The sequence below is a fragment of the Ostrinia nubilalis genome, chromosome Z (genome assembly GCF_963855985.1).
Source record: "Ostrinia nubilalis chromosome Z, ilOstNubi1.1, whole genome shotgun sequence".
Taxonomy (NCBI): Eukaryota; Metazoa; Arthropoda; class Insecta; order Lepidoptera; family Crambidae; genus Ostrinia; species Ostrinia nubilalis.
The window spans coordinates 18,608,845-18,623,881 of NC_087119.1; the positions used below are offsets into that span (position 1 = coordinate 18,608,845).

The 15,037-nt window shown below is 34.8% G+C and overlaps 1 protein-coding gene across 2 annotated transcripts in view; it reads left to right on the top strand.

Moving 5' to 3' along the window:
* LOC135086658 (alpha-1,3-mannosyl-glycoprotein 4-beta-N-acetylglucosaminyltransferase A-like) overlaps positions 1-15,037 on the top strand; it is a 127,399-nt gene that overhangs the window by 51,751 nt on the left and 60,611 nt on the right. For both annotated transcript variants that reach the window (XM_063981428.1, XM_063981427.1), the window contains exon 2: positions 13,339-13,472. In XM_063981428.1, the coding sequence (XP_063837498.1) occupies positions 13,346-13,472 (127 nt within the window). In that variant the 5' untranslated portion in view covers positions 13,339-13,345. The remainder of the gene's footprint in view (positions 1-13,338; positions 13,473-15,037) is intronic.

A 15,037-nucleotide genomic window follows, 5' to 3' on the forward strand; every position in this document is an offset into this window, starting at 1 on the left:
TTTGTTGAATAGGTATTATCAAAAGGGTGGTTTCATGCGAATTTGAAGAAAATATTTCGCCCCCAAGGGTGGAAAATTGGGGATGAACTTTTTTATACGCAATATCTCCGCCGATTATGAACAAATTTTTTTTGGTCTCAGTGTACTGCCTACCTTCAGTGGTAACATCAAGGTAATAATTAGTTAACTAAAAAGCAAGAAATAAGTAAAATTTTATAAAAAAAAATAAAACCGACTCCAAAAAACCTACACTAAAACGTAGAAAAATAATTACTAATTACCTACTTATTTATTAGGACGAATTATTAATATTTATGTAGGTATACCATGATTGATACTTTTGGAGTCGGTGCAGGCAAACTTTACATGTTTCATAATCTTGGCACCGACTCCAGAAGTATCAATCATGGTATACCTACATAAATATTAATAATTCGTCCTAATAAATAAGTAGGTAATTAGTAATTATTTTTCTACGTTTTAGTGTAGGTTTTTTGGAGTCGGTTTTATTTTTTTTTAGACAGTATTTTTGATTTCCTAACCCATGAATCTTATCTCGTGATAGACTGAAGTTTGGGAAAAGCCGGGCAAAATCTAGTTAAAACTGTTATCTATTTCTGAAATTGTATCTCCATAACAATCTCGCTTTCAAAGTGTCGTGCGACTTTTAAGCACTCAATCTACGAGATTTAACGAACTAGCTTGTATGAACAGTGCTTACATTGAAACCAGTTTACATCCAAGTTTAAGTGCATACTAAGTACCCTGAAAACAATTTTCTAACTAAGTAGATAATATAGTCACACACACACCGCACTCACATTGTTCATAATGTTTGTGTACAAATTAAAATTGTTTAAGTAGTACCTAGTCCAGTCAATAAAGCATTATCGATGGAAATCCGAGGAACACAATTTCTGACTTCGGGACTTTATTTAGACTAGTTAGGAGGTGAACATAGCAAAAGTAAAACGAAAACTATACAAGATATAGAAAAACTTGACTATCTCAACTGTAGCAAATTGAATAAGCTTTTTTTGGTTCATAGTAGTCATGTCACTAGGACACATAGTTTCCGAGGATTATGCGAAAAACCGAAAAGTGGTACCTTTAAACCCCCCTCTCCCCGTCGGCTCAAGGGCTAAGGGCGGGTACTTTTGCTATGTTCACCTCCTAACTAGTCTAAACAAAGTCCCGAGGTCAGAAATTGTGTTCCACGGATTTCTCTCTACACCGTCGTTAAAGCATTCATTGACTGGACTGTAGTTGTTATATGGACAATGTGTGTTAGAAGTTTAAATGAGCACAATGTATCATTGAAATCCAATCAGAATACTAGAAAGCACTAAAGGAAAAAATGGACATTATTTCTGCCCCATAAAAAGTTCCAGCCCGAATAAATATTCGCTTGAATTTTAATGTATTTCTACGAATTCATTATTATTAGTCAGGTGACCCTTAAATGAGGCGGAAATTACGGGAAATCTATGTAAATAAATAAAACATCAAGTACTTAAGTAGGTAGTGTTATTACTGTCTATCTGCATAAACACTTCGCGGTTATCAGAAAACACGCAAAGAAGTATTACGCCAGAGTTCCTAGTTATTTTTAACTGCCGCTGGCTCATATATGGGAGCAACGTGTGTACTGGTAGGTTGGACCGTTACTGAGGAATATGTATGGTGTAGCAAGGTTGTCCAAGGACGGCCAATAGACTTGTTTTTAAGCGCACGCGCATACCGCTTCGTAAGTACTTAACCAGTGCCAGATTAAGACTACTTGATGCCTTAAGCAATCCACACCTTTGCCTACTGAATTACTATTGTATTGATCTTTAGAAAAAATTCGTATTTATTACAACGAAATTGATAATTACGTTATATACTTTGAAATGTTTATGAAAAACTATAGAGATAAGTTATGTATGTTACTTTTAGGGTTCCGTAGTCCTGACAAGGATTATAGTTTCGATATGTCTGTCTGTCTGTCCGAGGTTTTGCTTGGAAACTGTTGGCACTAGGGAGCTGTAATTTTGTGGAGGTATGTATATTAATCACACCGACAAAACGGTAAAATAAAATTTAAAATACCCCCCCCCCCCCTCCCTCTAAAAACTAAACTGTTGGCTTGAAACATCTGGGAAAATTCTTAATAATACTGCTTTTCATGAACTTTCAAGGAAAACTATAATGATTAAGATACATCAGTTAGTTTAAGAGTAATAGTCATTTGACTCATGCATTATAAATTTTCTTAACCAGTAAAAATTCCTTAGAAGAAAATATAAAAAGTGACTTTAGATGAAGTAATTGCTTGCTTCTGAAATATATTGTGGTAACGACGGACAACTACGGAACCCTACACTGCGCGTGGCACAACACGCACTTGGCCAATTTTTTTTATTAAATTACCAATTTAGGGGTATTAAATTCGAGGAAAATAGATTTGGTGCTCTTTTTGGTACTTACCGCCCAAGACTTGGTGCCCTAAGCTTAAACCGGCACTGTATAACTCATTTCCTCCAATCGCGATGTTGGCATTAATTTTATTACTGATATTTCCTTTGCCCACTAAGTACAGCTTACGTGGATTCTGAACGGATAGTTTTTCACACATCCATCGGCTTAATATTTTTTCGAGGTCAAAACTAACTAACCTACCTGTTAAGTTTCATAAGTCTGTTTTGGTGAGTCTTTCAATATAAATCTCGGCGAATCGAACTTGCGGGCGTACAAACTAAAATCCTAAGGCCTCAGCCTCGAATTTAGCGAGCGGCGCGGGAGCGGCGGCGGCGCAGGAGCGGGACGGGCAACGCAGACCCGTTCTCGAAACAAGCGGGCAGCTAGCGCGGCGCTTTAGCGGCGAAGTGTTGTGTTCGGGGTTGTGTAATTGTCGAGGTTGTTTTTATTCGCAAACGAAATGTCTGAACAACGGCGATAATTTTATTTCAATTCAAATTTATTCCTAACGCTCGATTTATTGTGGGCAAAAGAAGGAGTGCGCTGCCCGCTCGTTGCCCGCTCCCGCGCCGCTGTTTTCGAGAACCGGTCTATTTGATTTTACGCATAAGATCCGGCCGCTCCCGCGCCGCTTCCGCCGCCGCCCCGCTGCCCGCTAAATTCGAGGCTGAGGCCTAAAAGGTAGACAAAATATTTACAGCATTCTCGAATTTATGCTTTTAGGGTTCCGAATCCAAAGAGTAAAATGGGACCCTATTACTAAGACTTCACTGCCTGACACTACCAGGCTGTATCTGATAAACCGTAAGCAGCTACTGTGAAAACCAGAATAAAATGAAAATTTAAGAAACATCCTTTATTTCAGGAACAAACTATTTACAAGGTTGTACGGAACCCTCAGTGAGCGAGTCCGACTCGCACTTGGCAAGTTTTTTCAAATACAACTCGTCAGCCACATTCACTCATTTCGATTCGTAAATATGACATAGTCATAATGCGCTCTGTGACGATGCCAGTGAAGTAGGAGAAATGTAGAAATGTAGTAGTCAAGTAGGTTCTCAGCCATTAGTGGTTGGACGCTGCAACCAATCTCACAACCACTCTACCAATCCCATTTCCAGTACAAACAGAAATTAGCACAGAATAAATAACGGTAGGTTCACACGGCTAGAAGCGGCCACGAGTAATTTGCTGCCACTCGATTCGAAAACCCAATAACTACCGCTGATTCGTGAAGATGTTTGAAAACTTGGTGACAGTAGAAATGCGAGCTTTTATTTTTATAAGCTTTTTTTTTAATAATTATAAATATAAATGTCCTTGGACATTTTACACTACGCTTCTAGTCCCAAACTAAGCAAAGCTTGTACTATGGGTACTAGACAACGGACATAAACATACTTAAATACTTTTTCTTTTTGTAAATACATACATATTATACATAGTAACACCCAGACCCGTCACGAACCCGGGACCTCTCTGCATAGTAGTCCGTTCTGAACCACTACACCGAACGGCCGACTTTATTTAACTTTTTATTTAATTTTTAAAAGCTTTTATTTAACGTGTGTAGCAGGAAGAAGTTTTATACTCGTGTGACCTAATGATGCATTATTATGATTACCTGATGCTGCTATTGGGGCTACATGCAGATTGCAGATCACCCAACTCCTCAATGACTTACAGCAATATCGTGTGTGGTCAGTTTTGTCTTGATGAGGGCTTTCAAAGACTAGACGCTTGATTTTTTAATTACTTTTTATTTAATTTATTATTTTTATTTCTTTTTCCTAAAAATAGTACAGTTGCAAATGTTGCAACGTCTTTGAATGAATTTTAGAGAGTTTCTCAAAATCAACTAAAACGCAACTCAGAGGCTAATTAATTACTCAAATTACTCATGCATCCATTCGTCTCTACTAAAGTTCAGGAAGTTAGTTGAGATTAAGAGTCGACAGAACGACCACTTCGGATTTGTTGTTAACTCATCAAATTACTTTTAATTACATTTGTCAATTTGTCCTAAAATGCTTAATTCAGATTTTTTTCGGAAATAAAACTACAGTATTTTCTAACGTTTTGATTTTCAAATATCAATGAGATTCATAATATTCGTAAAGTGTAATAATATAAACTTATGTCACTTTTCCTCACTTGTCACGACATTGTGTTTATTGATACAAGTTCTTACATTACAAGTTTTCTTAATAAAGAAGTATGAAAACGAGTAACAGATACCTGTAACCATACGGATACCATGACAATTTTCTAGACGTCTCTCTTCTAACCACCTCTTAATATCTGTATTTGAATCGGAGGTCATAGACTGAACTCATGTATGTTTTGCCGGTCTTAAGAGGATTGGAGATCGGATTATATCCTTAGTTTAAATCCAGTTATTGGTTTGGTGCAAAGGAATAAAATAACTTATAACTAAACTGACTTTTAGTACGAGATAGTAAGATACTAAGAGATTATTATATTGTTTACGATTTACATTATAACTTCAAACACATTTCTTTAAATACTCTAATACCTCGCTTTAGATATTCTATACTCATTAGTCGTAATTTATGCACGTAAAATTGTTATTAATTTATTTTAAACATGCGGGTCATGATCGTTAGCATTATTCATGTTGTTGTTCTCTTGTTTATTGCGTTTGCAAGAAAATTTTGAAATCCAATGAATACCCCTCGCAAAAACTGTTAGTGCGAGTAACTGTAAGTAATAATCTTCAGTCAAACTAACTTTTATTTCAACCATAAAATATAATTTTCACATGTTTACCGCAAAAATATCATCGCTTAACGAACCATCGGCAGCTATTAATAAATAACCAATTCACTTGAAAGCTTATTCGATATAGGTACGTTACATATCAAATATGAGATATCATAAATTCTGACAATTAGAAGTTTGAGTGCGCTAGAGATCGAACGTCTGCCGTGAATGTTCGCGTTACACCCGAATAATCACGTCGCGAACACTTTGTATTTTACATACATTATTAAGGCTAAAGATTTCTTAGGTTCAAGACGCTCACGTTCACGGTTGAATAGGTCTTAACGCTACAATATTTTGACGCGGCGTCTGAATAAATATTCAATGGATGTCTGTAAAATCATTCTGAAGGTATTTAATAAATTATGCATCCTTAGTTCAACCTGAACTTTCACTGGAAAACACTTATCTATAAATGTATTTATCTGAGAAGTTTTCGAATACAGTTCAACTCTATTTCATTAAAGTTTCACTGCCAAATATAGTTTAGTTTTAATAAAAACTATGGAGAGGAAATTAGTTAACTTTATTACTTTTCGTATTAACATTATAAAAAAGAGAGTTTATTGCAATGTAGTTTTTCTTTTCACACAAATAAATTGATTTTCTTTTATTTTAATTATAATGGACCTTTAACATTTTAACATAATATTATGGGTTTTATTGTTTTACTGTTCAGCCTCAAGAATAAATGTGATGAATATTTAACTAACCAGAATTTATTGAATCAGAAGGGCATCCAACAACAGTACAATAGCGAAATTCAATTCTATTTGCGAAGCTCGCTTCTTGCGAAGCTATTAGTGATTGACTCCGATTTGGCTTCAAGTCTAATCAAGCCGCAAACTTGAAAGCATCCTAAGTGTTGCTTCGCTATTCCAGGATATTCTCGGAGTAACTACGAGTTGGCGATACGGTGCAGTATACCGCAGACTTAACTACTAATTGTTGTGCAATGTTACGTCGTAATAAGACGCCTGAAAGTAGATTCGAACTCAGCATAGAGCCAGTTATTTGTTGTGACTCGATATTCTAGTCAAACTATTCTTGAGTCAGCATTCATAATTGAGTAGAGTTTCCTGATATAGACTACATTCTGTCTGATGTTTTTGGTTTAGATTGTATTAAGATTTCAGGATCAGTAGACTGTTAGTAGGTAAGGCAGGTACATTAGCAGAGACGATTTTTTGTTTCAATCCTCAATATCAGGAAACTCCTTCATAATATTAACTTTTTTTTAATCTTCTTTCATAACTTTCTTTCTTATTGATAAAATATAATAAAAAAAAATATGTTAAAATGCTCAGAGCAAATCTCGAATTTCTAAATAGGCTGAAGTCCGAGGAAGATTCATATAAGGAGGCAATAATTAAAAACAAAGAAGATAAGTAGGTATTATGACACAAATTAACTCTCTTGGGGTCCAATGGACCCCGCGCGACTAATCAAATGTTATGGAGCTATTTTAAATTGAAAATGATCGGCGAGATAAGAAGATAAAAATACATTTCGATCTTAGAAAACTCCATATTTAAGGAGGTCCGTGCAATATAACTTATACCCAAGTGGAAGATACAAGTCAAGATAAATGTATCTTTTTTGAAAATTATAAATAACTTGAAAAAATCGAACTGCCTAAGGCGGGAATTGAACCCACGCCTTAGGCAGTTCGATTTTTTCAAGTTATTTATAATTTTCAAATTAGTTTGAGATGCGACTCTATACGCTAAAAATTTAATAACTAAATGTATCTTTGTTATTGGGATAGTTGCGCTTTTGCAACAGAAATGTGGAGTCTGGTGTGAAGTCTATACGCATTACGGTTTAACTTGATTTGTTAGACGATTAACTGCAATCTTGTTCGATTTGTTTCCCGTTTAAACACGAATATCGATTCTTGCAATGCTATTCGGTGCGTTAAGTCGGTTTTTTTTTCGATTTACTCGATTGATTGTTTAGCTGAGTGTCATCTAACTTTTATTTGGAAAATAAGAGGTCTGTCTGTACTAGTACTTTGAAAATGAAAAGAAAATCAAAATGTTACAAACTCAAACTCGTAAAGTTGAATGTTCGTAATGGTTTTTAGGCGTAGACTTCCACTATTAGGCACCTTAGGGTTAAAACTTTTTTTTTACACAACGTGAAAGCTCTTGGCCTACCTACAGGTCACACTAATTTACATAGACTTAGGAAGGTAAATGTAGATTCATCTTACAGGCCGATTCTCCTATACACAGCACAAAGCGCACAACAAAATACAACTTGTTATTTCAGAAATTTGATAATGCATCACAAGCGCACTACAAATCCGAAATGTTTTCAGCGACGCCGTAGGGTATTTAGTAAATTATTACGAAATACCAACTAATATTTCAGTAAACAAACTCTAAGCTTTTGTTCGCGTTATTTCGGAACGGTAAATGTTCCGCATATTATATTCGGATACTGTCTGAAAATGTAGACGGTAGTGTTTAGTCTTCCATATTCGCGATTTGTATAAATTTTGGCAGCGGCTCCAAAGTTTTGCGGTGGACTAATTAATGATACTGAAACGAATACGTTAATTGCAAAATAGAAGCCCAGTCAGCGTCGGCCTTACAAAACATTTTCATTGTATCAAATCTAAAGTTGAAAGCTGTTTTTATTCCTGATTGGTGACAGTGACATGTCAGACGGGGCTTTTTTACTACAATTTCGTATTTGAATATGATTCACCACTTGTTTAAAAATACCTTGTTAGCTTGTTAGGAACTCATGTGGCAGATAACATCACTGGTAACGAGAAACCTTTATATTAGTTAACGTTATTTTTCAAATATCTATTTGAAACTTTAGGAGGAATCTGTGAAACTGGCTCTTACAGATAGTAAGCTTAGATTAATAAAACCTAGATGGATAGTCTTCATACAAACGCTTCGTCAAGAGTGAGGCAAAAATCTTATGTCATTGGTGTCAATTTTGTTGGGGAGTGTAGACAGTGAAGGCGATTTTCCCAAAATTAGGGAAATTTTTAATACGTTTTTAATTATTTTATAATTAACAAAAACAAAACGCATCATGTACTTACTTATTTATTGAATTCAAAGTACCTACCTAATAACAATAAGATAAATCGACTTAAAAGTCTCGATTTCATAAAAAAGGAAGTGTATTTGTACGGCGAACAATAGGGAAATACATTTTCTTGTTACTGGTATCATTTCCGTATTTAATTTTTGAAAGCCAAATTCAAGCAAAATACGCGTCGAATTGTAGTACTTACTTATCTTATGAAATGTAACACTGGTCACTTTCTTTCGTTTTTCTGATGTATTTTAGACACCCTTTCACAGCACAAACCGTTTTAATTAATTAAAATTCGTCTGATGTGTTTACCAATTTTTCACTTTGACAGTTCATGTGACGTTTACGGGTGAGCCGTGCCGGCTCCCTAAAAACTGCCTCACCTTTCGTGGACTGACTATCTATCTAGGCTTTATTAATCTAAGATGGTAAGTTCATAAAGTCTCAAAGATAATAAAATCACTCACTCAAGTGTAAAGAAGTCTTTCCAACTTATTCCCTACACTATTTATCAACTCTACGCCCGTGTTAGTAAGTATTCGAACATTTTAAGCTCCTTTAGTTGGAACAACCTTTCAACGACTTACAGTCCCTGGGAAAACTGTCTGCTTTATGTTACTATGAAATACATTTCCCATTTAAAAATCAACACTGAATTTTAAATAAGAACCCAAGTACCGCCACATTAAGCTTTGATGTTAACTTTAGTTTTGACTTGACTCACACAGAGCGGAAAACATTGACAAATCGAATCGGACAAAAGAAGAACGGTCACACCCCATACAAAAAAAAACCCAGACCCGACAGAAACGAGACATACCTCAGTTTTTTTGTCATGTCTTGATTAGTTAAATTATATATTTTTTATATTCTAAAACAAACACAAGCGTCATACAAAAACTAATACAGAATGCCTATTTATCACCAAAATTGGTAAATGTATGTACCTAAATGTCTATTACAGCTGCTATGAAATGTATCTAGGTGACCTGGAGATACCGCCGGATTATACAGGGTGGTTATACATAATATGGAACGATAAGTGATCTCACTCGATTATTTCTAAACTATACAAGATATCGAAAAACTAGTTACTTATTCTGAAAGTGCTTCACGAGCTCTTTCAAATGGTACCAATAATAGGTTACAGATTATGGAAGCTGGTAACATTGAATTTTTGGATTTTGTAACTACACGTTTCCACCCTGTATAATCCGGCTGTATCTCCAGGTCACCTAGATACATTCCATAGCAGCTTCTTTGATTTTTAAAATGGTTTATTTTGAAAAGAGTTTCATCTCGGCCAAGTTAAGAGCTGGACAAAAAGTCTTAACAGCCTTGTGACACCTGGTGGTGGGCGAGGTTCGAACTATTGACGCTCGAAACGAAAGTCATACACCGAGTGTTGGGTTATTGTCACCTTTATCACAGAATTCATAATAGTAGCAACCTATAATGAAGTTTCTTGATTAATGAATTTGTAAATTAGGTAGATAACGGATTCTTTTCATTTATGCTCTTAGGTTTTCAAATGTGAACTTTATTCTGACTGAGGTTCTGAGATAAATATAAGTCACCTTATTGAAACAGACGACGCGGCGACATTGAATACATAGGTATTGGACGGATTTATTTAAGAAACTGCATATTATAAATGCGTGTGGCTTCTTACGGTAGGAAATTTTAAATTTTAAACATTAACAAAAAATTAAGATCATTTTAATGAACTCTCAAATGCTGCAGACGCTTGCAGGTTTTGATATGATTTTTATTGATTTCCAAAATTAAGTTTAATTTTTCATTTTGAATTAATTCCAACGATGATAGTTCTATTAACTTATCGTTTTAATGGAAGTAGTAGGTAGGTATAACTAAAAATGATTCTGGTTTTAACCAAGTATTTAATCCCTGTAAGTCAAAGCTAACCCTGACTCGTGCCCTGTAGAAGTTTATAATAAAATAACGATTTAGCTGTGTGAGGAAAAATGTACTTTAATAAATTATTTTTAGCAAAATGTTTGTGGGCGGTTGGGAGCTTTGCTAAAGTTACACGTGTCGCGGTTTGGAGTGGATAGGTGACCATTGGGGCAGTATAAATACATTTATGTGTTTATTTTCTTAGAGGTTACTAAGCCTTTGTTTGTCACCTGTCAACCGCTTTGCGATGGAGGGAAGTCGAACCTTAACTTCGAACTTCTCCTATTCTGATTAATTTCGTTGCGGGTCCAATGACAGCTTAACTTTACCCCGGGACCAACTTGACCTTCACTGGTTGGGTTTTTATTGGCTGTCAAGCTTCTGGCTACATAGGATTGCAGCGGTGGGAACGAGAGTTGGGAATAGTCCCGTTTATTTCAAATTGTAGTTCACCACGTTTTAACACGTATTTGTAAGCGTCTCATCAGAAAACACGTTAAGTTGATTAAGTATAGTTTTTGTTTCCTAGAGTGTTTTAGAGAAAATACATACAAACCACTGTTCGATGGTGGTATGGTAGGCACTGTGCCTTCCAGGTATGATTTCTAGTTGAATCGAAATGGTAAAAATAAGTTTTATCGTATCTCGTATTAGGTAGATTATTGAATGAGAGTATACTTATTTCAGAGCAATATCAATTTAATGGTGTATTGAAAAGCTCATATTTATATAAAATCTAATAAAAATTTCAATTTGGACCAGATCTGTATCCAACAATTCAGTTACGAGTACTTCTTTGTGATTTTTTCGTTACGCAACAAATATCGATGAAAAATATTTGCCCGCTGTATAAACTACGCTTGCATAAAGCAGTCGACATTTCCCAGAATGCTGGAAAGAGATAGTGCGCTGTAATGGAATAGCATGAAGCATAGAACCTCCCCTAGAAATTCGAATTTACAGTCGACCAATCAAATAAAAGTAAGCAAGTGATAAAGGATAGCAATAGTGTGAAAAATCGATACATTAATTAGAACTTTATAAAATAATCCAGACAGGTCGAAAGCCATCAATAATTTGAAGTGGCAATTTTAACGGATTCTGTTTATAATAAGTTAAAGTCAAGTAGGCAAAATTAATGACTACGCCTAAATTCTTAAGCTACTTGACGGCTCCAGACTGAAAAATCCCCCAATCTATAAATGGGTATGATTTAGATGGTGTCTAAATTGCTAGACTAGTTTATTCCTTATTTTTAATGCTTGGGACGAACGCTTGATGCAACAAGAAAAAAAACTATATCAAATCTGGGCGGTTAATGTAAGCTACAATTTCCCCCCTACCCGGTGCAAGGAAGGCGGAGTGTGGGCGGAAGGCGTCTCCTGGCTCCTGTATAAATAGTCCCGCCGATCCAGGACCGCTGCATTCGCTCTCCCGTAACAGAACCAGGCGGACGCGACTCGTCCAGTCATTCGCGTCGGACCAATTTTTCAGTTTACAGTTCCAAACTTTACATTGATTTCAAAGTTACTTTTTTTAACCGCATTTGAGATGCGAATGACTGGCGGGTCGCGGTGCGATATTCAGCGGTAAATGCAGTTCTTACTTGAAAGTTAGTCAAAAGTTTGTTTTAAAGTCGAGTTTGAAAAGTAATTTTCGTAGTCAATTTTACCATATAAAATTCGTCGTTTTTATTTTACTCGGGTTTTAAATACGATTAAATTCATTTTGTAAATTTTGTTATTAGGAAAATTGCCACAAGCTAATCATGATAGCTGCAAAAATAATTAGAATTACTAGACGTCGACCATCCAGAACGTTTAGGTATGGAACCCTCCAACCAAGGTAAGAAACTTATTCAATTAAAACCTTTAATTCTTTTGATTTTGTTTTCAATATTTTTTGTTGTAATTTTCGAAGTGAGAGTTTTATTTATTTTATAATGATTTGATTCAGTTCTATTGAAGCTTTTTATTATTTTACAGTTGATTAATTATTGTACAACTTATTTAATTCAAATAAGTACTTACTATCGTTTCTGAATTTTTTATTTTCCGTCTGCGTTTCGTGAAATTCGCGGATTGTACATCTACAATAGAAAATAAAATAATGATTCACACTGAAAGATAGAAACTTTTTTAAAGTTTTAGAGATTTTTAGTAATTGTGAAAAATACTAGTACCTTACTGAAATTTTAGGTTCAGTTAAAATATTCCGACTTAGCGAAAACATTAGAAGAACTTAATTTTATAAAAATAAAATTCCGATCATTACGGCGAACCATTTCGTTTAAAAAAAAATCTAATATTCAAAGGATTACCTAAAATTATTATTGGAGTCATTATAGTAAAAATTTAAATCATTATATCTATTGACTAGGATTTTTAACAAAGAAAAATGAATAAGGGCGAGGTTCAAGAATCTGGTTTTCCTATTACTTAGTACAACCCTAGTAGGTACTTACTTCAGGATTTTTTGTAGTAAAATTATATTCCAGTTATTTCACACAAGTCATCTACTTAATTAATTTATTACTGCAGTACAAAATATAAATCCACACCACTTCTGAAATAATTGTCAGCAGCTTCTTTGAAATGAGAGAGCCTCGAAGAAAGTTTAGAATCTCCGCTGTCTTGATTTAATCTACTTGCACTAAAAGGTTGGAAATATTTTGAAGGAAGAACATTTCAAACTAAATAATGTCCGTGAGGTTTCACTACTATTTGTGAAATTCTCTTTTAATCTCTGAATTCTTTCAACAATTTTATTTTCCTATTCTGAAGTGCACAAAGCCTTTTCAAGTTTCAAGAAATGCAATTGTTCTCTGCATTTGAACCTACGTACAATCTTTCATTTAGAAATGTGGTTCAGGACAAATTCCGCTGCCCTCCATAAAATTTTCTGGAATTTGAAACTTAAGTATTCCAGATTTGTTCCTTTGATTTTGTGACACTAATTCCTTTATAGAAGGATTTTATTTGCGGCTAAGTTCCGCTGCACTTCCAAAAATCCAATTCTGGAATATATTTCCTGGAATTATTATGTAATTAAATATACTAAAGGATCCCAGAACTTTCTTTTGAATGCGATACTAATCGGTTGGTATTATTTCAGAAGCACGATGGGCCACGCCGCGGTCGGGGTGAGCCGCGCGCTGGCGAGCTGCGCGTACGCACCGCGCAAGAAGTTCTACTTGTTGCTGCTGGGAGCGTTCGCGTTATCAGTCATAGTCCTCGGCTCCTTTACTTGTGAGTAATAGTCATAGGATTTTCAGCCTTAACACCCCAAATTACGATCTATTTCAACACCTTCAAGAAGATGCTGCGGCCAGCTGAAGGAGAAATGCTTCAGAATTTTTCTATCATTTTCTAGATATTTTAGTAATTTTCTTCAACACCTGCCAGAAGAATGGAGAGCAGAATAATTGCAGTTTGCAGCATGCAGATGGAGACTTTATAACAGGAGTTACTGCGTCTGAGTACACCACTTCCGGAATGTTTTCTTTTGTGTTTTATTTGTGTTAGGACCACCGGAGCGCAACGCATCGTGTTTTATGCTTCGAGTTCGAGATTAATTCAATTTTGTCATCAAAAACTTTTTCTGTAGCAATTATTACATTGTCTACATTACAATAGGTGGAGTATCTAACTCAGCAGCAGAAGTAGAATTATCCTTTGTTAAATTCATATCTCATTAAATCAGCGTTCATATTTTTATGAAAGAAAGTAGGATGCTTAAAATATAATTTATGTTTATTTTTTTTCTTAAAATATTTTAAATTTAGTCTCACATAAATTCAACCTGTTATAATAAAATAATCAGTTTCCTATTTATTCAATGAGCTGTAAAAGTTTTGGTTGAAAGTTAATTATTATAGACGTTTACGCGACTTATAAACGTTATAAAAATATTTTCCATAGTAATTATTTCACTAACTCAGCGGGGATATTCCTGAGTAATTTTACTAACTTAGCGGGACTTATTTTTTATTATTAAAACACGATACAATTGTTACTTAGATGTTTAATAAAATTTTCCCTTACATTGAGTATTTGGTTCAAATTATAGAACTTCAAAATTGATACCAAACTTACTGTCAATCATTAAAGAGCAGCAATATAGTAAAAATTAAAATAATTTACTAATTATAAACAAATTAATAAAAAGATATCTGTCCATTTAACGCCTACTGGCTACACATTTACGAAAATTGGAGATGGTTTTATAACTGAAAACCCGCTGCCCCAACAAAAGAGAAAAAAAATCCGAATGTAACAATAGGTTCCGTATCTCAAAGGGGCAACAAGTGGCGGTGTATCTCGCGTGCTTTAACAGGTGTCAGACTGAACAGCTGATTGCTTCAGGGTTATAACGAAGTAATTGGTTTGACACTTCGGTTGAGTTCACGTTTTATCACAATGTAACAATATTAACGCGGTTTTTGCCTCTAATTGTTAATAATCATGAGAACGCAGCATGCTCTTGTTCAGTTTTATCTGTCGAATTTATCCATAGTGCAAAAATAATGACGTCTAGAAAAAAATATTTACCTATTACTAAATAATACGAAATCAGATGTTCGAATCAATATCAGATAGAAAAATTCAATATGTTTATAGTTACCTTTTAAATCCATAAAAATGGTAAAGAATGGACAAACTCATTTTTACTGAAAACAGATTACAAGGAACAAGCAACCATCCATGAATTTACGGCCTAAATTATTGAAAGAAACTGACCGTAAAAACGGCTATTTTCATTTCTGAACAAAAGACTATAAAAACACCTTAAGCACCTGTTGTGGATTTTAAAG